The sequence below is a fragment of the Trachemys scripta genome, chromosome 5 (genome assembly GCF_013100865.1).
Source record: "Trachemys scripta elegans isolate TJP31775 chromosome 5, CAS_Tse_1.0, whole genome shotgun sequence".
In the NCBI taxonomy this organism is placed as follows: Eukaryota; Metazoa; Chordata; order Testudines; family Emydidae; genus Trachemys; species Trachemys scripta.
The window spans coordinates 54879243-54904820 of NC_048302.1; the positions used below are offsets into that span (position 1 = coordinate 54879243).

A 25578-nucleotide genomic window follows, 5' to 3' on the forward strand; every position below is an offset into this window, starting at 1 on the left:
ACCTCCCTCTTTCAAAAAAGATGTCTTAAATGTAACTAATCCAAACACATGTTCAGCATTTTCAGTATCTTGGGGCCTGCAGTGGAAAAAGGTATTTTTGCAATAAATGTCACCTGAATTGAGTTAATAAACAGAATACCAACCTGCTTATGTACTTTGATTTTATCCATAAGCACCTCCTCCCAGGAGCCTTTTGATATTAAAACCATATTCAAAAAATACATTCACAGATCCTTTAGCCTGCTCCCATTATGTAGCCAAAATGAAATAATTGGAGTGCTAAAGATCAAAGATTCACTCCCCACAGTTCTAAACTTCATCTTTCTCTACCTAATGGCCTGAAAAAATAGATGGGATTTGTAATCTGTCTTAAGTGTTAACCAATTCAGATTGTTTGGCAGAGGAGCGTATTCCAGAAGTGCATGCCTCTCCAAAGGAATGCCCTTCCGGCAGTCCCCTTCCCTATCCAGCATGGACTGCAGCTCAAGTGCTTCTGGCAGTTTTCAGATGACTAGTATAGGTGATAGCAGCAAAGTTGGCCTTTAGATGATACAATTGCAAGGGCCTGGCCAGACAGATTGTATCAAAAGCAATTTTGATCTGTTCATATTTTACTTCACACAGATGTATAGATTATGCAAGGTGCAAAGCAGTGGAGAATCAAGATTTTTGAATTTCACTTCCTGTTTATTTCATTCCTAGGAAGCTGGGAGTGACCTAGGTTTCTCCTTTGTAATTTCCCTGAATTATTACCTTGCTTTTTTCCCTTGTTGAACTTTTCTGCCCTTGGTTCTAATATGTATTATTCTGGATAGCCATCTGTCTTGGATGATTTAGACACAACAAATCCTGCATCTTTAGCAGGGGGTTAGACTAAATGCCCTTGCGGTCCCTTCTAACCATATGTCTAGTTATTGTTCCCCCCACCCTTATTTTTTAATTATTTCAACTGGGAGGGAAGTTATTTTATGGTGGAGTGACCCTGCCACTTACCTTCCTTCTAAAAATCTGAAACGGATTTTTAAAAAATTTCAGTACCACCTTTGTTCGTCGTCTTGAAAACAATTGCTACAGTAAATTTGATAGCTATTGCTCTAGGATGTGACCTGGATTAGCTGGTTTTTTTTCCCCAACAATTCCTTTACTATACTACAAGTAAATGTCCCAATCTAAATTGCTGTGCTCCAGTCCCAAGATGTTTACAAGTTACTGATAAAATTAGATAGGAAATTCCAGATTATAATCCATTCTTTATGGATTGTTCACTGTCCTATTTTTTCTGGAAGACATTCACAAGAGTTTAACATCAGCTATTTTAAGTCATTCATTTCATCCTCTGATTTATTAAAAGCTACACATTCTTAGTACTTTTCCTTAAACCCCCACCCTATCGTTAACTCATTTCGCAGTCTCTCTTTTCTGAAAACTAAAGATACGATTGTAACTATTACCTCCTGTTCATGTTTCTCAGAGGATTTTCTTTCTGTATCAGGTGTTGTAGTTTCACAGAGAAGCAGTCAACTTGCTGACTTCTTGCATTTTATTTTTTCAGAAAAACTTAACACTTCCTCCAATTTATTAATATGCTGAATTCAAGTAGCTCATGGTCACAACCTCCAATCTTCCATCTTTTCCTAATCAGATCCTTTGTATTCATTATGATTATCAAAAAATAGATAAAGAACAGATTATCTGGAGTCCCTACTTCTGGATCAGAAAAATGTCTTCTGTATAAGATGAGGAACCTCTCATGCCTGTTGAGTTGTATTTGTCACTGTTTGTTAAGGATTACAGATGCTCCCCAATTTACACAATCATTCCTTTCTGGAAAGCCTTGCATTTACCTTAATCCTATTGTTATCCTGGCACACTGAAGGCTGCATTTTGGTGGTGGATGACAATGGGTTTAATTTGTAGATGAGGAATGAAATGATAGGGTGAAATAACAGAAATACAGTATCGCTGAACTAACCCGAGACAGAGGCTGTGAAGCGCAAAGCCTTCCCTTGTAGGAGATGTTACTGCTGTATTCCTCCGCACACCGCACTACAGTACTTTGCGTTCCTGTACGCTACACAATATTTTCTGCAACTTGGAAATTTTATTTATGCCTTATGGAACTTTTTTGTGTAAGTCGGATCTTGCGTAACCCAAGGAGCGTCTGTATTAAAATCCTCCCTGAACAGAGCACTGTATTCAGTGACATGGTCTCTGAGGTTTTGGCTCGGTAACTTGTTTCTTACTCTCCTCCCTTTAAGAAGTTGATCTATTTAAGGCTATGAAAAAAAATTAAGGCAGTATTAGCACTGGGTCACAAAAATAGGACAACTACCACATAGCTACTGAACTCTGAGTACAGTTGGAAGAAAAAAATCTTTCCTACTTCTTTTAAAAAATATACTAAATGTAAAATCTGCTTACAATAAATGAACATATATGATCAGCAAATTTTGACTTCAGCATAAAATTGAACTTGAAGGATTGCAGAGAATGAAAAATACTCTGATGGAAGTTTGCGACTTAAAGCTTCTCTAGAAAGAGCAGCAATGTTCTCTACGGACAGTGGAGGGGATGATTTCTAAAGTGCAATAATATAGCATATTAATTTGGTCAATGTAGACCATGCTAGTGCTCACTAAATGTACTGACAGCACTATATTAAAAGCACACTACAGACTCTTTGTGTAGCCAATGCTGGTGTGCACTAGACCAATCAATATGCAGCTTGTTAGAAATCTCAGTCCTATAGGGCATGTAGACAAGCCCTCAATAATAGGATTGATGCCAACAGCACCAGGGATGTAAAAGGTTAAACGGTTAACCAGTAAGCATTAGGCTTACCATTAACCAATCTTAACCGTTAATGCTGGCTGCCCCATGCTGGCCAGAGGGGCCCTAGCCCCAGCTGTGCCAGGAGCATCAGTTAACCAATATAATTTTAATTGCTTAACCATTAACTTTTTAGACTATTTACATCCCTGAACAGCACTGCTTTGCTGAAACCTGGTAAACACTAGGGAACTCTTCTTGGGGAAAAAAAAAAAAAAAAAAAAAAAAAAATTCAGTTAGCAATATAGAGACCCTTCACGTAGACAAGGTTACAGGAGCGGCAGACTTCAGCTGCAGGAGCCTTGTTTGGAATATGGCTACTGAAGTTGCCAATACTGGTGTAGAAAATCTCCTTGATATGCCTATTTTTAAAGCTTTTTGAATAGGTAGGACTAGAAGTCCAAAGCATTCTCCTTCATAGTTTTCTGACTGTTTCACTTACTCTTGCCTGTCTTTCTGCATTGGCTTGACTTCCCCAAAAGCATTAGCAGGAGTACTTGAGAGACCCTGCACCTTCACTCTTAATTTCCTTGGCTATGGGTGAAAGTCTGCAGGAGCAGCTCAGCACTATTCCACTTCTGGTGCACATCTGCTCAAGACTGGAATCATTTGGCTAGCAGTGTCCACTGAGGTCATGCATGCACCCTATCATCATGCTCCTGCACCAAGGGTGGGCAAACTATGGCCCTTGGATCATTGGGAGCCAGGTCAGGGGCCACACCATACAGCTCAGCCCCAGCACTCCTGTCGGGGCGCTGGGTGGGGAGGCCGCACCACGCCGCTCGGCCCTCCACTTAAAATGTGGGCTGGCTTAAAACGCTCCAGGTGGAGGGCTGCCCCACGTGGCTCGGCTCCTCCCTGTGCTTTGAGAGGTGGAATCAATTCTAAGTCTTGGAGCAGTGGAAGAGGTTCTTTTACAGTACAGAGGGAAGGGGGTTTATTCCAATTATTTTCTAATTCAGAAGAAAAAAATAGGTATGATGGTGCTTGATTATGGACTTGAAGGAAGGTCAGTGCCTTCTGTCATGGTCCTTGGATAGACTACCTTGCTAAGACCCCTTTACCAGTCCCATCAAGGGACAAGCTCTTGCCTCCACTTCTCTTTGAAATGCAGCCCCACGGTCCAACCGCTCCCTGGCTGGGTCCTTGGACTGTATCCCTCTGGTAGCCAGCCATCGTATCTAGCAGGCCCAATGGACTTGTCACCTGCAAGAATTCTCCTTTGGGAATCTGTGGACAGTGAGAATATGCAGCAACACAGAAGCCAAAATGGGATGGTGGTGACTTGGCCAGACTTTTCTTCCACACACCAAGGAGAGCCTTGAACAGTGTTGACAGCCCTTTATGCTGACATTATTGATACAAGTGAAGATCAAACTATAATTGTATCCTTCTCTTGCAAAGGAGGAAAGAAGAAATCAAGGCGGACTAAGCACTGCAACTTAATCTGTCCATAAATACTCATTGTACCAGACTCCCTTGCTCTGCTGTCTGAATAGCCTGGCTTTGGCAGAGGATTCAGATTTACCTTTAATAAAAGCAGTTTTATTGTGCATGTGCCACAGAGTGTGCATAGGCTGCTATTTGTATGGAATGGGCTCAGAGCTTGAACTATATCTGGAGCTTTTTCTTTAAGATCCACAGTCTGTTTAGAGTAGGAAACAACAAAATAGTGACAATAGATTTTGTTTTAGAATCTTAATATGGAAAAAACTGTCTTGGTTTTTGCTTTCTTAACAGCAAATTTGAGAAGACAGCTTACCATTTTTCTTTTCTACCCTCTTTTTGAAATTTTCTAATTCCTTTCAATTATACCTCAACTTCTTAATCTTTGCCATGTAACAAAGTTAACATTTCTCAAACTGTAGCTAGTGCATGCGCCTCTTACACAGTAGTGAAGCATTTGTCAAGTAGTGCATTCCAGTGCAGGCTTTAAGAGTTTGTTAAAGTCTTTTCTGAGCAGCAAAATAACCTCATACAAGTGCACCCACCACCACAGAATCTGAGTATAGCGAACGTTTAGCAATCTCACAATCTTGGTGAACTTGGTAGGTAGGGAACTAGTATCCCCGTTTTCCAGATGGGTAAAGTGAGACAGAATAAGTGACTCAAAGTTCATAGTACGGTTCCTTGTTCTTCTAAACTTCCTGAATCTTGGTGTCTTAACCACATGACCATCCTTCTACCCTGCACAACAGCTTCATGACTCTGACAAGTGTTTCTTGTGAATAAACTTGTGCTGCTGCAATTGTAAGGGTAGTGCAGACTCAGAAGGACAAAACCCAGGGGCCTAGAGGCAATGAGAAATAAATATACACATATTAAGATCTACAACAACTGGGGAGGTGGGGGAGAAGAGTTTAAGAGGAGGGAACATAGCCACATAGATTTCAGAGTAGCAGCCGTGTTAGTCTGTATCTACAAAAAGAACAGGAGTACTTGTGGCACCTTAGAGACTAACAAATTTATTAGAGCATAAGCTTTTGTGGGCCTCAGCCCACTTCTTCCGAACATATATGCATCTGAAGAAGTGGGCTGTAGCCCACAAAAGCTTATGCTCTAATAAATTTGTTAGTCTCTAAGGTGCCACAAGTACTCCTGTTCTTTTTGTAGATACAGACTAACACGGCTGCTACTCTGAAATCTATGTGGCTATGTTCCCTCCTCTTAAACTCTTCTCCCCCACCTCCCCAGTTGTTGTAGATCTTAATATGTGTATATTTATTTCTCATTGCCTCTAGGCCCCTGGGTTTTGTCCTTCTGAGTCTGCACTACCCTTACAATTGCAGCAGCACAAGTTTATTCACAAGAAACACTTGTCAGAGTCATGAAGCTGTTGTGCAGGGTAGAAGGATGGTCATGTGGTTAAGACANTAATAAATTTGTTAGTCTCTAAGGTGCCACAAGTACTCCTGTTCTTTATAGCCACATAGGGCATTCAGGAATTTATTTTAAAACTGCCTCCTTAATACCACTTCATGTAACTTAAAATAATTGTCACAAAGAAGGTGTGGGATTGAGGGGAGGATCTCAGTGTTTCACAATATTGCATTCTATGTATACAGATATTTATACAGTGTTTACTGCTAAGGTATCTGAGCACCTTACACAAAAAAAAAAATTGTGAGCATCGCTGCAACAAAAATTACAGCTTCCTCTGCAGCTTGTACGAAGGAAAATTGGAGAAATAATCAATTCAGTTAACAATGAAGCTTCCTGCTGCTAAGCTTCACTACAACAGTTCAAAATGTCCTTGCACAATGGCGTGTAGTTCATCAATAAGCCCTCTTAAAACAAACAAAAATTTTAATAATAAAAAACCCTAAAACCTAGATTTTATGCTCATCTTCGATTAAACATCTCAAATGCTGAGCCATTCGGTTAGCGTGCATAGATAATTATATTTAAGCCAAAATAATTTTCTTTGATTTGAACATATGAACCAGTTTCCAAGTGACTACTCTTCACTGCTTTACTGTGATGCTGACATTGCTTTTATAGTGCTGAATGTTGAGCACAAGTTCATCTCCAAGCTGAACTTGGATCGGTTTGTCAAGAACAACTGCAGCTTGTTTCCAGTGGGAGGAATCACTTGACGTATCCAAATAAATATCTTCATCTAGATGTACATGATACCAAAATGGAATGGCAGTGACGTGGCCAGACTTAGAAACTTGCACCTAAAAATGAAAAGAGGATGTTTAAGGAAGTAGAACTTTAATTTTTCACTGATTTTATTTGTATTTTGGTAGTGTCTAGATCAAGAAAATCAAATACAGTGATTCAAACTGTTCAAATCTACTTCAAAGTGGCCTGCATTGAAATAGCTTTTGTACTGAATTTTTCAACCATAATAATGAGGAATTGAAGGAAAAAAAAAAAAAAAGTGCGTGCTCAACTTACCTTGACTTCTCTATTGGAGCTGTTCAAATAGGGATTCATGAGATCTAGTCTTAGCAGATCTGCTGGCTTGCTTAAGGGCACACATGGTAATGTGGCGAGATCCAAAAACACACGAACAGGCACCTGAGGAGGAATGTACCAGGCTTTCAGGCTTAACTATTATACAACTGCAACTTTCAATCTATGAATTATTGCACTGTTTCTTAAAGGAACTGAACTGCTACAATAACTATCACTTCTAATCCTTTTTTAAATCTGGTCCTTATGACACAAGTTGCGTAAGGAAACAGTCTCCTACCAAAGCTGTTTTTCTGAACACTGAAGTGTTGGAAGTCATAACTTTTACTGCTCTCCATATCAGATCACAAATCACTTCTGCCCTACCTGAAGCATGCGTCTTGACTGCTATTATAGTAAATTTACATCAGTATCTATGGACAGAATTTAGGTTATAAAATATACTGAAAAAATTAATTAATACTTCCAGCACTGCTTTTTCTTAAATTCCTTATATTGTGATTGTGGCCCTCAGTTGGGCATTTATGGGTTTTGAGAGCTATGCTTGATATTGAAGCATGTCGTTAACTTCTTACCTTGAACTGGTTGATAAAAGGTGCTATATTAAACCCAAGTGTGGGTTCAGTCCCTTGAACTGCACTTTCAAGTACTAAGGACTGCGATTCTACAAGCATCCCATACATCACCACATATTGTGGGAATATCTTTCCTCCAGAGTGAAGCAAACACCTATAAAGAGAGAGAGAAATGTTTATTGCCAAAATGTGTTCTCCTGCTAGTAAGAAACTAAACCAGGGGTGGGCAAATTTTTTGGCCTGAGGGCCACATCAGGGAATAGAAATTGTATGGCAGTCCATGAACGCTCACAAAATTGGGGTTGGGGTGCGAGGGGGAGTGATGGCTCTGGGGTGTAGGAGGGTGCTCTGGGCTGGGAGGGGTTTGGAGGATGGGAGGGGGATCAGGGCTGTGGCAGAGGGTTGGGGTGTGGGGAGAGGCTCAGGGGTGCAGGCTCTGAGCAGCGCTTACCACTGCTTCCAGGAGCCATTTGAGGTATGTCCCTTCTCCGGCTCCTAGGCATGGAGCGACCCGCAACCCTCGGAGTGGGGCCATGCCGTGGCTTCCAGGAGCCACGTGGTGCGGCCCCCGACCAGGGGCCCTGGCTGGAGCACTGAAGCAGGACCAAGCCATGTGGTGCAGCCCCCAACCCAGCACGAGCGGGGCCGCGCCGTGTGGTGCAGCCCCCCAACTGGGCACCCCAGCAGGAGCTCGCGGGCTGGCTTAAAATGGCCAATGGGCCAGATCCAGCCCACAGGCTGTAGTTTGCCCACCCCTGAACTAAACTGACTGCATTAAGGTCTTGATTCAGGATGGGCACTTAAGTTCCACTGAAGTCAGAAGTGTTTAAGTGCTTCCCCGAATTGGGGCCTAACAGCTATTCAGATCACTCCCAATCTAAAATACCTTGTCAAATTCTGCACTGTATTATACCAGGATTCATTTTCTTTGAAGGCTGGTTGACATTAGTTTGTCTTTGACTTGGGGAACTCAAAATATGAAATACCCAGTGAAGAGCAGTGACAGGTCAGGTGGAAGAGCACTGGAGACAGGCCATTCTATGATAGTGCCAGCCCTGCCCTTCCAGGCCAGTGCCCTGCCAGAAGCTGGGACTGGATGACCAGATCACTTGATAATTGGTCTGTTCTATTCATTCTCTCTGAAGCATCTGGCACCGGCCACTGTTGGAAGTCAGGATACTAGTTAGATGGATCACTGTTCTTATCTGGCACGGCCATTCTTATGTAGAATGTAGTTATTTCATTAAGATGGTGTTATAGGCTATTTAGGCTTCAAATACAAGGTCTGCTTTATTTACAACACTGACTCAGACAATACTGAAGGATTGTGAAAAAATGGCAACCGAAGCTGTTAATAAAACTGGAAGCCAGAGGGTGCTGGGAAAGAGATCACTAGGGCACTGTTCAGGAGAGTGGGATCCTGCTTGAGAGTCAATCCCTTGTGCAGAATGAAAATGGCAGGAATTCAGTTAATCCATGATGTGCCCAGGGTAGTGGTAATTAGATAAAATCACCCAGATGTGGGATGCCAGTGGTGTTTTAAATATTTAACTAAATCATTCTCAATTCACACAAGAACAAAGTTAACAGTATTCTTGTGTTGAATTCAGAGGCTTCTTCAGTTCCCTGACACAGACTGCTGAACTGTCAAGAGCAGCAGCAAGTAGGTATTTAATTCTGCATTGACTTTGTGTTCTCGTTGTTTTCCAGCAGAGGTCTCTTTACAAAGGCACTAGCAGGGACAACAAATGGCAAAAATAGAGACTTACATCTTAGCCATATGTTCACAGTCTCTGACAACTGATGTGAATGTAGATATGACACAATCAGAACCAACTTCCCCAAAAGGGCTGACACAGCAAAATCACACCCCTTTGGCTATTATTATCCTGACCTCACTAAAAGTCTGGATGAATAGATGAAAATGTGATACACATCCCGCACCACCCCAATAAAAACCCTCTAAAACTGAAGATTCATCCTTTCTTTAATATTCCTCCCAGTTTGTTTTTGCCCTTCTTGCTATTTTCTATTATTTTGTCTTGTATTTTCTTCATTTTTCTCTTGCTTTGTGTTACCTTTTTGTTTGTTAGCTATCCCTTTTTCTCTATCTCTGTTCTAGCTCACGTGTATCTGTCCCTGACAGATTTCAGTCTGTTCCACAGCAGCTTGAAATCTACAAGATTCTGAGCTTGTTCTATCACTCACATCTCTTAAAATTTCATGCTGCTTCAGCTTTTATCAGGACAATGGTTGTTTAGATTTCTGGTATGCCAAGCATAAGATTTTCCCTACTTTTTTTTTTTTTTTAAATCACAAATTATTTAATTTTTATAGAAATTTATCACTAATTAGAATCATAGACTTTAAGGTCAGAATGGACCATTATGATCGTCTAGTCTGACCTCCTGCACAACGCAGGCCACAGAATCTCACCCACCCACTCCTGTATCAAACCCCGAACCTATCTCTGAGCTACTGAAGTCCTCAAATCGTGGTTTAAAGACTTCAAGGTGCAGAGAATCCTCCAGCAAGTGATCCTTGCCCCACGCTGCAGAGGAAGATGAAAAACCCCCAGGGCCTCTACCAATCTGCCCTGGAGGAAAATTCCTTCCCGACCCTAAATATTGCGATCAGCTAAACCCTGAGCATGTGAGCAAGACTCACCAGCCAGACACCCAGGAAAGATTTCCCTGGAGTAACTCAGATCCCACCCCATCTAATCCCATCACAGGCCACTGGGCATATTTACTGCTAATAGTCAAAGATCAATTAATTGCCAAAATTAGGCTATCCCATCATACCATCCCCTTCATAAACTTATCAAGCTTAAATAGGTGTTTTGCCCCCACTTCTCCCCTTAGAAGGCTGTTCCAGAACTTCACTCCTCTCATGGTTAGAAACCTTCATCTAATTTCAAGTCTAAACTTCCTGATGGCCAGTTTATATCCATTTGTTCTTGTGTCCACATTGGTACTGAGCTTAAATAATTCCTCTCCCTCCTTTGGTCAGACAGGTTGAAGCTTGGAATTACTAGGGAGGTTCTCTCTCACCTTCAGAAGATTTATAAATGTCATACAGTACCTGGATATTGCTGCCTTTTCCATCACCTCCTGCTGGATTAAACCTGAAGTCTCTATGACGTCCAGAATTATAATACTCCACAGTTTGTCTGATTTGGGTCTCTGTAACACCACACTCTCATCTTCTAAGTGGCTGAGCCAAAACTCCAATGTTTCTTTAGGGAAATGGTTGACTTCTGAAATTATGTTAAGGGCTATTTGATGCTGCTCTTTTTCAACAGAACTGTAAGCTTTAACTGGCCCAAGTTTTCCAGCAATTATTGGCAGAATCGAAAAGCCCTCGGACACATCTAATACATACAAAGGGTCATGAGTTGTATATGAGGAATTCTTGTTTTGACGCTTTTCAAAGTTCATCTCTCTATCATGACCATCAACATCCATTGACAGAGATTCTCTCGTTGGGATCAAGGATGACAACACTTTGCCAATGGCAGCATTAAAGCATTCATGGTATGGCACATTGTTTAGAAGTGCAATTTCAGTGGATTCAAGCATGCATTCCTGCCGCATGCCATCCGATGTGCTAGTAGTCTGAAGACTAGCCAAAGCACTACATAGTTCAGCCTCATTGCCCGAAGCCAGTGTATTCTCCCTTTCAATGTCCATCCCATATTCTGAAGTCGAAACAGAAATCTTCTGGATCCTCAAGTAGCAATCTTTGCAGCATACTTCCATCATCACAGTGTCTCCAGGTTTCACAGAATAATCTTATCAAAAAAGTACAAAAAGGTACATTAATAACTTTCAGAAATTATAAGGGGAGTGTCCTACAAATGCCTAATCTGTGGTTTTAGGAAGCAAAACCCTACATTAGAGCTATTTTCCATTTACTATTAGGAAACTACTGACATAGCAGGAGGAGGAGAGAAGAGGGACAGTGATGGGTGGGGAAAGGCTAAGTTAATAACGAAGTAAGGATTCCAAGGAATGCTCAGGGAGACTGAGGAAGAGAAATAAGGACTCTGCTATGGTTAGTGACGCATCATCCTCTTTCCCTAATATGTTCCCTTATCTCTGAAGCAAATTGATAGCATCCTTTTAAGACTAGTTACTATCAAATAAACAAAATATAAAAAAGTTAATAGTATTGCCATGGAAAATCCACATACCAGGAAGGCCCTGCACAGGGTAGACTGCTTGTTCCCAGCAAGTTTCCTCACTGGGACTTGTAGATAGACTGTGCTCATCATCAAGCTGTAGTACAAACCAGACCACAATAGCATCCAGCACGCCTCCTTGAGTGACAGGTATGCTGATCTTGCTAGGCTTCCTAGTTGCCAGGCTTTTCAATTCCTGACCAAGATGGTAAAAAGAGAAATAAAACTTGAGTACCTCTTTCTCCAAGAGTGATGGCTGACTAAAGTTGAGAATGGAATGCATGTCAGATTCCTTTTTACTGTTGGGAATGTAAGTTTAGAGCCTGTTTTTAGAATTAACCCCAGAAGCAGTTAGTTTTATTTCTGAATTTCATACTTTGATGTGTAACCCTGCTCCCAACTGCTAGTGTGTCAATAGTTTTTGTTTGTTTTTAAAAAGAGAATGTCTGAATGACACTATTTGAGAACCAACAGTGGGCATGGGGGCGTGGGGAACAAGTGAGCTGCCAGTGTATGCAGAGACAACTCCACTTAAAGAGAGTTAAAGAGTCTGCTCTACAACCTTAGCTACCAGTCAGTTGGCATTTAGCTCATGTGATAGAGGCTCATGCACTAAGCTCCAGAGGTCCCTGGTTCGATTCTGCCCGCTGACGACCAGGGTCTGTCGGCATTACACATACACACAAAATAAACCTATTTGCATTGTCAAAACATAGATGTACAAAATGGTTTCCATAGGGAAAAAAAAGTCATTAGTTGTTTGAATGGTGACTTATCCCACTCTCCCCTGCAACCATCTATGAGCAGCTCATTGTTAAGTGGTAATGTTTTGACTTTAAATATAAAATCTTTCCTGTGTCATCCTCAACAATTCAAATGCACTCCTATAATTTTAGTTGAAATCTGATCAGTCACAACTCATTTATATATTGCAATTCTAGTGGTAAAAATTAGCCAATAGGTCAAGGGCAGATGGACAAACATGGAACACCACATTTAATAAATTTACATAGGGTATGTCTTTACTGCAGAGTTCCTCAGGGTCTTTCTGGATGTTGTCCCCATCTCTACTTCTGTTCACACACAAAACCCCCTCACCCAAGTTAATTGATGCTTTCAACCTAGACTAGCTGACCTAACTGGGGCTCCAGCCAAGAGCTCAGGTGCCACTTTTACTCAAACTGGTAACCTGTCCACTTTGCAGTGAGAATGCAGCTAAATCACTTGAGCGCTGACAGTCCTCCAACAGCTTTCTTACAATTCCCTCCCAGAAGGACAGACAAGTTCTTCTATAATTCACTGGGAAAGAATCCTGCAGCACAAGGAACCATGAGATATACCCCCAGAAGTCCTAATGATGCATACGGGTGAGTGCAGCCCCAGTGAGCACACATTAACTCAGATACGGCTTTGCAGTGTGGTTATTCACACCCAGCATAGGCTAACTTGGGTGCTCACACTCAGATAACTATCACCCAACCAAACTGCAATGAATAAATACCCTTAGAGACAAGCCAGATTTTTGGCTCTGCATCAGCTGCTCTACATGTTTTCTGTTTGTTTTTCTTTTCGGATGTAAGACTGAAGAAATCATTACCTCCAGATTGTTGAAATCCACTGTCATGGCTTGAAAGGGTTCTGACAGTGGCATATAACCCCCAGGAACTCTACTGAGTTTTTCTGTGGTGTAAGGTTCAATAGTTTCCTCTGAGTTCACAGAAGCACGTGTTGGACTACAGAACTCCACCGTTTCTGCCAAATGCACACAGGCAACTTCTTGTATTCCCACCCTAGGAGGGGAGCAGGGAGGAAGAAAACCACAAACAAGCCTAAATTAGACAAATCAAAGCTATACACAATCCTTCCCCTTGAACACTGAACATATTGAGTGCGTAGTGTGATAACAGTCATTGTTGGTAGTTGTTCCTGGAATATTAAACGTACACCTCTTTCAGGAGTTAGATACAGACCTAAAAGTTAATCAGTACCAGCTCAGTCACCCAACCATATAGAAATTCTGTTCATACTTTGCACAGCTGCTTAAGTTGGTGGTCTCATTTAAACACACACACACACACACACACACGTGTTAAGTGAATGGAAAATAAAAAATATTCCCCTTTTGTTTAAACTGATCACATTTCTTTTCCTAAATCTGTCAAATGTGAGCTCCAAATCCTGTCAAGGTATAAACACACCTGTGATGTCTGCGTATCTCTTTGCATTCCACTGCCATCCCAAATACAATAGCACCTGCAGGAATAACTTGACCATAGTCTTCTGTGCCAATGTCTTGATTTTTAGGCTGTGAAAATGTAAATAAATAAAATGGCACAATGAGATGAAGACCTATTTCTACTGGTACTGCTGAGTTTAAGTTTGTTATTTCTCTGTGTCATTCATTATTATCTCAAAAACTTTAATAAATATTATCAAGGCTAATGATGTTTTAATTTTTTCTTTTTAATTGCAGTCAATTCAATTTTTTGTGCAAATGTTGTGAAATACATTATGCCCCTTTTCCTGGAAAAACAGCCAATTGTATATTATATATAATGAAGGACGAAAACTCTAAAAGCTGTTGTTATTTTCCCAATTTTTTCATTTCTCTCAGCATTTCAAATGCTCCTTTGATACTGTTGCATCCCCAGCTACCTTTTCTTTGCATACACTTTCATCACAAAAAAATGATGGCATATTAAAGGGTCACTCACTAAGAGATAGTATTTTTGTTTTTTCCTAATGTATCTGCCTGAAGAATATCCCATTTTAAGTTCCAGGCGTAACTGTAAAGTAATATTTTTCCAAAACTCCTTATTTCTCAATAATGCCCATCTGTATTAAATATGAATTCTCAACTGAGTTTCTAATAAGTCATGCTCCCCAATGTGATTTTAGGAGTCTATCCCCTGCTTATTTTGCTTACTTCCCAGTAATTAATTTGATAGCTTCAATATGTGTTTTAAAAATACTTTACTTTTACCGCCTATCTTTCAGCATTTGTTGTTTCTCTTGTATCAACTGCATACTTTTTCTCAAATATCTCTTTTCCATACTTATCTTGTTCTAGTCAAGTCTTTGTATTTTAGATGTAGGTTAGCTTTCTCTTTATTGTCTTTTTTCTCTCTTCACTGTCTCAATATAAACAAGCTGCTGATCAATATATATATAAACTCACTGAATGACAACATAGACATGGCAGAAAGACTGAATCGAAAGAAGGAACCTCATAAATGGTTCTTATGTTTTAGTACATCTAAAACTACCCTCTCATGGAGCTACACATAAGCTTTCGATTATTTACACACCAGTTGTGTGTGACAGCTCATTGTATTTTCTTGTGTAATTTTAAATCCTGTATTTGATCCTAACTTGAAGGAATACAAGTTAGCTAAAAACATGCAAAATGAATAAATCAAACTATTCCTGTTTTATAACACTGGAGGTCATCAATTTCAGTCTAATACAGCAGATAAAAAACCCTTCATCTAGATGGTGACTTTAAGGTATTTTTTTCTTTGGGAGGGAAACATAAAAGAAGAAACTAGATCCCGTAACTTTTCACAGACTGCATCCCATTATTTCATGAGACCTAAATAAAAGTCTGTCAGACACAGGTAATAAAAAGTAGAGGTGGGTTTGTGTTTTTTGTTTTTGGTGTGGGGGAGGGGAGTTACATTTACATAGTCTTAAAGGCAAGATGCATCTAGCAACTTCCAGCTTTTCAAATTAATCACCAAGGAATTGTTACATATAAAATAAGGGTGAACTGGAAGATTTAACAGATTGGTAACAGAATGCCCTCTAGTGTTAGAAGCAGATGTATACTAGTTTTTATTAATTACATACGAGGTGATTTTGGTTTCAGTCATAGTGAACCCTTTTTTTCTAGGCTGCTGTTTCAAATCCAGCCTAGATCTCTACTGACTGCATGGTCTTCTGACAGCTGTTTTGTGTCTTAATATTAAATGAATAGGTTTCAGTCTGGTTTGCAGTAGACAGGTGTCCACAACACAAAAGTCATCATAATTGGCACCACTGATAGACACAGAGGTCAAGGACTGAAGAGCCATAAAGACTGAACTACCCTCCCTACACTGCTCCAGGTTAGTGCTGAAATACATTGATAAGGCAGTGTCATTCTCACGGCATTGTCACTGCTTGTCTACTGACATATAACAGGTACGATACAGTACTTTTGCCAACAAGGCTGTAAAATCTCACTTTCACAAGCATTAATGTAACTCAAATTTAAAAATAAAGCATCAATTGTCTAAACATTAGGAAGAGTGCAACATTCATAATAAGGATGTGTTATGTATGTATGTCTCAATGTGGTTCTGATTTATGAGTGTCTGAATATATCACCTACCTTTGGTTGTAAAAGCAAATGCTCCCAAGCATGTATCAAACTCTCCACAATCCCTTCTCCAAACAAACCTGCATCTACCGTTTCTGTGACAACCAGGGAAACCCTATGAAAAATTGTTTTTAAGAAAAGGTAGTTACAGTTATGAGATGGTAATGCGCATTACAAATTTCTGCTAGAAGTCACACCTTTTAAAGTAAAATACAAACGTAAACTGAATCTAGAGGCAGCAAATGTTGATAAAAAGCTGTGCTATTAAAGTATTAATTAATGTACGTGAAAAGCAAAACACATCCAGCAGAGGAACATATTTTAAGTTGTTGTTATAACAAGTTTATAAACTGAGCAACAATTTACATGAAACTTTCCAGACAATGCTTATGAATCATTAGGTATGAGAAGAACCTAAAACAAACATAAAAATAAACAGGATCTTTCAAACAGACTTGAAATATGGCAGACCATATCCCAGAACACATGCTTACATGTAAAATAAATTAAACAGTGATTAGCACTTGAAGGAGATTTCATAAAATTTTTGCTCTATCATCAGTTTGTTATAAGCATGCAAACAGTGCAATTTTATAGTTATACTTTAAATACAACTTCTAAACAGGACATGAAAAAGATTAGTGGCCACATATTACCTTTAAATTAGTAATTTAATTTGAGACTAAAAACTAAGGCACCTAGATTAATCTTAAATCTCAATACTACCAACAGCAGCAAGGCTGAAATGATGAATAAGCTTCAGTAAAATAGTGCTGAGTCTACACCAGCAACCCTTAATAGATTTCTGCTATTTAAATTTACAGCTCCCCAGAAGCATCCCAGTTGAAAACAACTCTTAACCAGATGTGCTGAAAACTAAAATGCTTGGTCAAACTGTGGTTTGCCAACTCCAACAGCTTTCTGGGATGCTGAGTGGACTCAGTAGCCTAATCAACAAAGTTTTTTAAATACATTATAATTTGGTTAAAACGACACTACTATTTAACCCAGAACCACCATATAAAAGGACATACTAGCAATAAAGATGAGAGGACAACTGTAGAGCAAATAAATCAATACACATTTCAAGACAAAAACAGAAAATAAAGCTAAAACATACTGATGCTACATGAATACATTTAAGTGTGAATAAAAACAAGATGAAGTTACCGACACTAGAAATCTTATAAACTGAACAAAAAGATGCTGATGCCCTTTTCTGAAAGCTACCAGAGAACCTGAACTTGCTAAGGATGAAATCATTGTGCCAGCTGCCAGCAACTAGCATGAAGTGCTCCGCAGGGGAATGTGAGGTGGGAGAAATGTATCAGAACTAGAATCCACCTGGAGCAGTTATAACATGGCCCTGCAGATAATTACTTCAGCCCAGTGTCTAAAGCAGCCCTCTGTGCTGCTTAAACTTCTCCAACCTCGGGGTGGAGGATCTGCAAAAGGGCAATTCCCACCAACCTCCTAGAGGCCACCAAGTAAGAAATGTCCACCTCATGTGCGGATCCCCTTACATCTTGTCTCACTCCTGAATACAACAGATTTCCTTTGAGTAACGAAGTTAAAATCCTTTGTTTATGGCATCTAGACCTACCACAGAAATCAGCGAGATCTTCCAAACTTGACATTATAATTAATTGCAGAATTAAGTACAAGATATACCGGAGCAAATTACACATGTAATCATATTTGGTAATTAGAAAATATGGCTAAGAAGTTATTAAACATGTGAAAAAAAAATTGTATTTAAGCATGGTAAACTTGAAAGTTTTCTTAAGTATAGAAGTCTCTCAAAATAAACAAAGATGTCAAACTTTTGGGCCTAGTCTTCACTTACCGGCTGGTCCGGAGGCACGGCATCGATGTTCTGGGATCGATTTATCGCGTCTGGTTAAGACGCGATAAATCGATCCCGGATCGATCCCGGAAGTGCTCACAATCGACGCCGGTACTCCAGCTCGCCGAGAGGAGTACGCGGCGTCGACGGGGGGAGACTTCCGGTCGCGTCTGGACCGCGGTAAGTCCGGACTAAGGTACTTCGAATTCAGCTACGTTATTAACGTAGCTGAATTTGCGTACCTTAGTCCGAAGTCCGGACTAAGTGTAGACCAGCCCTTAGGATGCAAGTCAACCAATGTTTTGTGTCCAATGGCTAGAATCTAAAGTTAGACAAATTCCGATCAGAAATAAGGCCTAAATTTTTAACAGTGAGGATAATTAACAATTGGAACAACTTACCAAGAGTTGTGGTAGATTCTCAATCACTTGCTAATTTTAAATCAAGATTGGATTTTTTTGTTTTGTTTTAAGATATTCTCTATTTCAAAAGAAATTATATTGGAGAATTTCTATGGCCTGTGTTATACAGGAAGTCAGACTGGATGATCACAGTGGTCCCTTCTGGCTTTGGAATCCATTAATCACATTAAGATTACTCCAGCAGTGAAGTATACATATTTTGAAAAACACCACCAACTGAATAATCATTTTGAAGATACAAGGCTAAATTTTTAAAATGCAAATTACTCTGAAGTCTTTGGTTTAACCTGGTATGGTAATTTATCTTTTCAGTGCACCTAAAAAAAATATGATAGATTTGAAACTTAGTAGACAACCTTTTGAACATATGAACCTTTTGAAATCATAGATATTCATCTCATATTTATACTGGACTGGGTTCCATCTTTTCCTTTATCCCCCTAAACTTATTTTTAGGATCAAGCCATTATAAAGCAATCCAAAGAGGTGAAGAGTATCCATTAAAGTCAATAGATGTAGCACATTGCAGGATCTAGAATTAGCTTTTTTTCCTCTTGACTAAGTAGATAAGCTTTTGAAAAATCTCTAGGACAATAATTTCTTGGAATTGTGGACTCGAAACACCTACTGGACATAGATGTCTATAGTGGAACTAATCTGAAAGATGATGTAAAATTATTCTCCTGGAACCTTTATGATGTAAAGAACCTTACAGTCATTAAATAAGGGTCTGGCATTGTTGCAAATGAATGGACCTAGAGAGCTAACCAGACTTACCAGTCCTGACAGCACATACAAAAGCTACTGCCAAAAAATTTCCAAGAACAGGAGGAGGAAGACCCCTGACTGACAACCAGACACTGACCTAACTGACTGTATTATTGTTCTATTTTTTTCCTCTTTTTGCCTGCTTTCAGGTTTGTCTGTCCAAATGCTTTACCTGGTAGGTAAATGGTTTGAATGAATGAAGTTCACTCTAATGAACAGTGAAACATTACTTGCGATATAGTTAAATACGGCCTTCTATGACAGAGAAATATTAATCTAACAGACAAATGTTGTGGGAATTTTAAAGTATCATCTCAATAGACAATTATTTTCTGTTTTCTAGAGAGTATGTTACATTGTGCAGTTCTTCTCCACTTTCATGAACAAAACTGAAATAAGACGATATCACAGTAGGCTATTTTAAGCTACCTTTCAGGTATGTGCTTTGGAATTTCTATATCAAGAGACTTCATATGCAGAAGTTTGATCTCTCCTTCCATATTATTTGCTGCAACCACATCACAAGCAAGTTCATACATGGTCTTCGACAACTCACAGGCATAGACACAAGGTGCTCCAGCTTTCTTGGCAAACATACTGCAAAATAACAGAAATCACCATAGGAATTAGTTTATTCTTGTCAAAATTTCAATTAGAAATTATTTTAGGTAAGAAAAGTCTGAATTTTTTTAAAGTATATTTACATTTACTGTAGCATTTATTTCATATTCTTTAGAATACTAGTACCTAATATCAGTACTAATGCAAACTATAGCACTTGGGTTGATATCAGATTTCCCCAGTATACACTGTATTATCAGCAGTACAGTTTGTCCAAATTCACTACAAAGATAATATGTATTACATAAAGGCAGTAATTCATACACTATAAGACCAGAGCGACCACTGTGATCATCTAGTCTGACCTCATGTATAAGGGCCACAGGACTTCCCTGAACTAATTCCTGTTTGAACTAGAGCATATCTTTTAGGGAAAACATCCAGTCTTGATTTAAAAATTGCCAGTGATGGAGAATCCACCACTGTCCTTGATAAGACGTTTCATTGGTTATTTACGCTCACTGTTAAAAATTTGCAACTTATTTCCAGTTTGAATTTGTCTACTTCAGCTTCCAGCCATTGGATCTTGCTATACCTTTATGTGTTACATAGAAGAGCCCATTATCAACTTTTTCTTCCTCACATAGGTACTTATGTACTGTGACCAAATCACTCCTTAACCATCTATCTCTCTGTTAGACTCCAGGAGCCCCATCTGTTTAGTTTATCACTACAAGGTATGTTTTCTAATTCAACATTGTGACTGAATGAACATGTATTAAATCAGCATGTGGATACCAGACATACCATTAGTGATGGAGTTCTAGGTACTCACTTCACAATAACAACTCTAGTTGTGTCTTTCCTTCCTTAAGCTTTGTTTTAATAATATATGAAAATTAATTTTCATTTTTTTCACAAAGGATAATTTAAATGTACATGACAATGACTGCTAAAAAGCAATTATTAATATATTTTACGTTAAACATGTATTTATGACAAACCTCAGTATTCCCGTTCCTGCTCCAATATCTAGAACAGCTCTGCAACCAGAGCGGACCACCTTCTCAATCGCTTTCTGGTAAATCAGATTCCTGTTGATGTCATTAAGCATGATAAAGTGCCAACGTTCTACCAGCCAGTTTGCAACACGGTAAAAATTCTCCTTTGCATCAGCAAAGTCAGGGTTTAGCTTCAGTGCTTTGTGGAAATATCCAGCTGCTTCATCTCTAAAGCCCATTCTAATAGTAAAAATGACAAATAAATAATAAGCAGGAAGTATACAGTTGACTGCCAGATATCTGAAACTTCAACATGTTAGGGGAAAAAAACACCACATTTTTAGACATTCATTACTGAATTGTTAAGTACTGTTGTTTTTAATAACTGTTATAGTCACAATTTGAAAGCTAGTTTATTTTCCTTTAAGGGCTATGTCTTCATATGAGAGAGAGAGAGAGAGAGAGAGAGGGGGTACACCTTGGGCAAACGATCAAAAAAAAAAAAAGTGAGCTCTAACTAATTTAAGAGAGTGTTGAAAATAAGAATTTTTCATTTACAAGACTGTTTCAGACAAAGATTCCTTTCCTCTAAATATGCTCCTTTATAAAACAATGTTTTCACTAGAAAACCAAGCAATGTACTTGGCTAAAATTGAGTTATGAAGCACTAGTGCACAAAGTCCCTATGTTTTCACATTTTAAGGATATAAACTTAAGTTCTTTAACCAGTGATATGGTGGGTCTGTGTCAAAAAGGATGAAGTTATCTTATAAAGTAAGATTTATAGTACTACCCTCGGTGATTTAAAATGTGAAAATACATAAAAGACATCATTTATTGTACTCTGCTTCTACCTCTCATTTCATCCATGCCTTTGCCGCAGTAAAACAATTGGCATCTTATAAAGATTATTTGCACAATAAAAATAGCAACAGTGAATCAGAAATGCAAGCCAGAATGGAGCCACGTCAAATCTCCAAAAACCAAAGCAAAGTAAGATTTTACCCAATCCAGGTGTAATGTATGACATCACAGCTCATATCAAATTGTCACAGCTTGAGTTACCATGTTTCCATTAGATCACAATTTTAAGAAGATTATAATTACCGTAAAATATTGCTCTGGGCTGAAACTCTCAATCCAGGAACAATTAAAAATTGAACATTTTTAAAGTTTAAGAAAAACATGCAAGGAAAATATAGTAAGAAGGGTTTTTTTTGCTCTTTATTTTTAAAAAAGAGAATCAGAGCGGACCACTCTAATACAAGTGATCTGGATTTCCAGTTAGGAATTACGGTTTCAAGGCCAAGTCCTATTCGAACACACCACGCTGGCAGGAACTTGAAGCACTGTGGGGGCAGCATGTGCAGCACCTTTTAGGACCTGCGCAGGGAAGGGAAATGCCTTAGATTGTTAAACAAAGACTAAGGCTCAAACCAATCAAGAAGAGGGGACTTACAGGGTATTCATATTCTGAACCAGCCCTCTTTTATCTGAACGGGCTGTAACGTGGGATCTTTAGGAGGAACAGAACAGAACAGAGTTAGACGTAGAGGATCTTCATAACACCTACAGAAACGTGGAACATAACCACGTACAAAAATTAAGTTACCCAAATCTATAATCTTCACAGTGGCTTTCAACCGTTCTGGTCTAATTTTTCATTAAATAACTATTGCCTGAGTTGATAAGTGACATTTGAAAGGCAGTATATTTTTTTTTATTATTTTTAAAGACCAAATGCATTTCTTAGGATTGAACAGTATGGTTAAGCAGTGGCTACTGTACATATATTTATACTGATTTAACAGTTTTGAAATTCAGTATTACATACTTAACATTGTGCCCATGCTCAATTCAGCAAAGCTGAATCAGATCCTTATATGTTTATTACTAATTAATAATAAATAATGCATCTAAAAAAAATTGAATATAGATTACTACCAACCTGAAGAGATGTTCCCCCATACTATTACATATTATTTCATCATTTGGAAACAGTTCCAGGGCCTGCTCATAGCAGTTAAATAAATCTTGAATCCGTGCAAGGGAAGCTAGCTCTTCAGCCCATTTGAAGAGGGTAAACTGGAAAGTTTCCTGAAAAGTGACACAAACATTGCTAAATCAGTAATAGCTTATCAAAACCAGGGAATTGAAGACACTGGAAACTTAGAGGAGGTAGTATGAAATTGGTCTTGAAATGAACATGAGCACAGTTATTTCCTTAACAACACATAATGCTGGAAGGGCTAGCTTAGGTTCTCCAGTGTGGTAGTCTCTTCCTAGTACTCCAGCTACACTTATCTCTAATCAGCACACAGCTTAACATGTTACAGAGCTGTATGTAGAAAGTCTGTACAGTGCAAGCCAGTTCTAATAATGCCTCATTTTTACAAAACCCTAAATTCACTCAGCTTTTAAGATTAAATGAGTTAAACCCTATCCCTCAAGCACATACAGCTCTGGTTAACCAAATTACAGAGTCATCCATAACACTGCTCTGTTTCTCTTTAATTCTCCTTTCCATTCTTCAAAATAAGTTACATACAAAATAAAAGCAACATCTGTTCGTTAGAAAGTTAATAGGGAAAAAAATATAATTGAGATTGAACTCTCTAAAATAATTCAAAAAGCACTCACCCTGACATCATTTTTTAGCTCAGGAGCTAGATTTAGTACCAGGAGATAGTGGGCATATGCAGTTCCAAAATCCTGATCTTCCAGACAATGCTGAGCACTCTGCAAAGATCTGGAAACCAGCTCACGTCTGCCAGCTTCCTGACCACCTCGGTGGCCACGATGAGATTTGGCATTAGAGTTGGCCATTTTGAAGAAAATTAACTGTGCATTCCCATAAACAAAAATAAAATATGTATGTATAAATATCTTCTGTCTGTGTGTTCCACTCTATGCATCTGAAGAAGTGAGCTGTAGCCCACAAAGCTTATGCTGAAATAAATTTGTTAGTCTCTAAGGTGCCAAAGTACTCAAACAAAAAAAGATTCTTATCCTAGAGTAATTGTAAGTTGCAAATAAAAGTAACAGGTCAAAATATTTTAAAATTCTAGCATGCAGTGACGAAGACCCCCCTGATCCTACAAAGAGTTGAAGATGTGCTTAACTTTACACATTTTGAGTATTTCCACTGTTAAACATGTGTACAAGTCTTTACAAGGCCTAAAACTGCACAACTTTTTCTGCTAAACTTTTGAAACCCTTTTAGCAGGTCTCTGGAGGATCAACTTGTTTTTATAAACTTATATGTACACAAACACAGAATTTTATGCTTAGCTACCCACAAAACTTACAATTAAACTTTTTCAGTAATACAACTGGCGTAATATATAGCCAGAGAAAATAGTCTCCATAAAGGGGATACTGAGGACAATCTACTTTGTACTTAACATCTAAGAGCAACAAAATTATGACAACTTTTTCCATAACAATAAAATGTTAAAATGTCATAGAAATTTGTGTATAATCTTATGCCACATTTTGTGAAATAGTGCCCAATTTAATTTTAAGTGCTTACTTCCATATATAGGTCCTGGATCTGCCTTCAGGATTTTCAGACTATATCCCAGGACTGAAAGATAATACAGAAGGCAAGTTTCCAATATAGTTACATCAGCAGAGATGTTTTCAAGATGTATTACACCACAAAGAAATAACAGTAATCCATATGAAAGTTCATCAACTATTCTGCAGTTATTCCATCTACCTATGTAACAGAAGTATGACACAAACATGACAGTTATTTGAAGAGATGGATTAACTAAAGAGAAAACAGAACAGTAAGAGAGAAGTTCAGATGATGGATATACTTTAAAATACCAATATAAACATCTGTTGATCAGCTCTAAGGTGGGAAAGTATTGTTCCTATGGGAGGAAATGAGTACCAGACACAGGAAAAGCTGCAACAGAGACATGTTGACATCCTTGCACTTTGTGCAGAAGCACTTTTAAATGTATCAGGCTGGTGGGATTTCCCTCCTGCCAAACCCTGCGGAAAAACAATTTTCCTCAGTATCTGTTTGTTCTATTTTATGTCTGCTTGGCACTTATGCTGCAGGGATCATCCAACTACTTGTACTGCCTACATTAAATGGGCACAGTGGCCATTTCCTTTTATTTTTGTATTTATTCTTTACAAATACCCTGGGTGCAGGGGCATACGAGACAGAGACAGACACAGATGTACCCTCTCTATGAGGAAATGAGCATATGAGGGGGGTCGAATGTACCCCTCCGTGAAGAAATGAGCGTATACGGGGGAGCAGACGCAGTGTGTATATGGGGGGCGGACGCACACTGATCTGAGGAACTGGTGCCTGCGAGGAGGGAGACGAGCTCCTGTCTGGGAAGCAGCAGCAGCCTGGGGCGGCAGTGCTGAGAGCGATCCAGGAGACGGGGCAATGTGTCGCACACGGCGGCGGGCGGACGGTGGGGAGCGGGAGACGAGGGCTGGTCACCTCAGCGATTCTTCCGGCGGGCCTGGCTGCTTCCGGCTCGGCCCACAGCACAGATCCGGAGCCGACGACGGACGCGCCAGCCGGGGGCCGCCATTTTTGCGCCGGGCGGAGACCCTGCCTCACAGCTACAACCACGGCGTTGGACGCCGGGTCCCCCTGGAGGCCGCACGCAGCGCCGGGCCGTGCGCGTCTCAGCACATCGGTCGCCCACGCGCAGAAGTGAAGCCCGGAAGCCGCTCCGCGCGCAGCCGCTCACCCGGCCGGCGTGACGTCACCACCCAACACGACAGGCAGCCTGGAGGTTACTGAACATGCTCGGGAGAACTGAGCATGCTCAGTAACGTCTAGTGACTCCCTCGCCGGGGTGCGCTCTGCCGTCACGTGGGTGAAGGGGGCAGTCTGAGCGGGGGAGGGGGGGCAGAGGTGATCACTGCGCACGGGGCCAGACAGCTGGAGGCAGGGACAGGAGAGGGGCCGAGGAGCAAAATCTGGGCTAGTGAGGCCGGCGGCGAGGACCTGCTAAGCCCAGGCTACAATTGATTTCAGCCCCGAGGACAATAAATTAACCAATAGGCGTCAGAGTGAGATGATAGGTTGCAAATGAGGGATCCCCATGGGGGACACCAAGCAGAGAGTCC

The 25578-nt window shown here is 39.8% G+C and overlaps 1 protein-coding gene across 4 annotated transcripts; it reads right to left on the reverse strand.

Annotated features, from left to right (window-relative positions):
• Nucleotides 1-6117: 6117 nt before the first annotated feature.
• Nucleotides 6118-25224, reverse strand: PRMT9 (protein arginine methyltransferase 9). Of its 4 annotated transcripts, none has more exons than XM_034772022.1 (14): nucleotides 25197-25224; nucleotides 23999-24052; nucleotides 23107-23307; nucleotides 22415-22563; nucleotides 20470-20706; nucleotides 19334-19501; nucleotides 15881-15983; nucleotides 13707-13813; nucleotides 13106-13298; nucleotides 11521-11704; nucleotides 10410-11118; nucleotides 7326-7479; nucleotides 6733-6855; nucleotides 6118-6509 (listed from the first exon to the last, which is right to left on the reverse strand). In XM_034772022.1, the coding sequence occupies exons 2-14, from the start codon at nucleotides 24002-24004 to the stop codon at nucleotides 6294-6296; spliced, it is 2550 nt and encodes an 849-aa protein (XP_034627913.1). In that variant the 5' UTR covers nucleotides 24005-24052; nucleotides 25197-25224; the 3' UTR covers nucleotides 6118-6293. The 4 variants fall into 4 exon arrangements, with proteins under 4 accessions (XP_034627913.1, XP_034627909.1, XP_034627911.1 ...); XM_034772018.1 differs by lacking the exon at nucleotides 25197-25224 and adding an exon at nucleotides 24941-25190; XM_034772020.1 differs by lacking the exon at nucleotides 25197-25224 and adding an exon at nucleotides 24781-25190.
• Between the last annotated feature and the right edge of the window lie 354 nt (nucleotides 25225-25578).

Bases quoted from the DNA above. Each gene is read 5' to 3' on its own strand.
- PRMT9 (XM_034772022.1), bottom strand. The intron at 20,707-22,414 runs GTTGGTAGTAAT...TTTTACTATTAG, and splicing joins ATGGGGGAACATCTCTTCAG to AATGGGCTTTAGAGATGAAG. The intron at 13,299-13,706 runs GTGTGTTTATAC...CTCCCCTCCTAG, and splicing joins GAGATACGCAGACATCACAG to GGTGGGAATACAAGAAGTTG.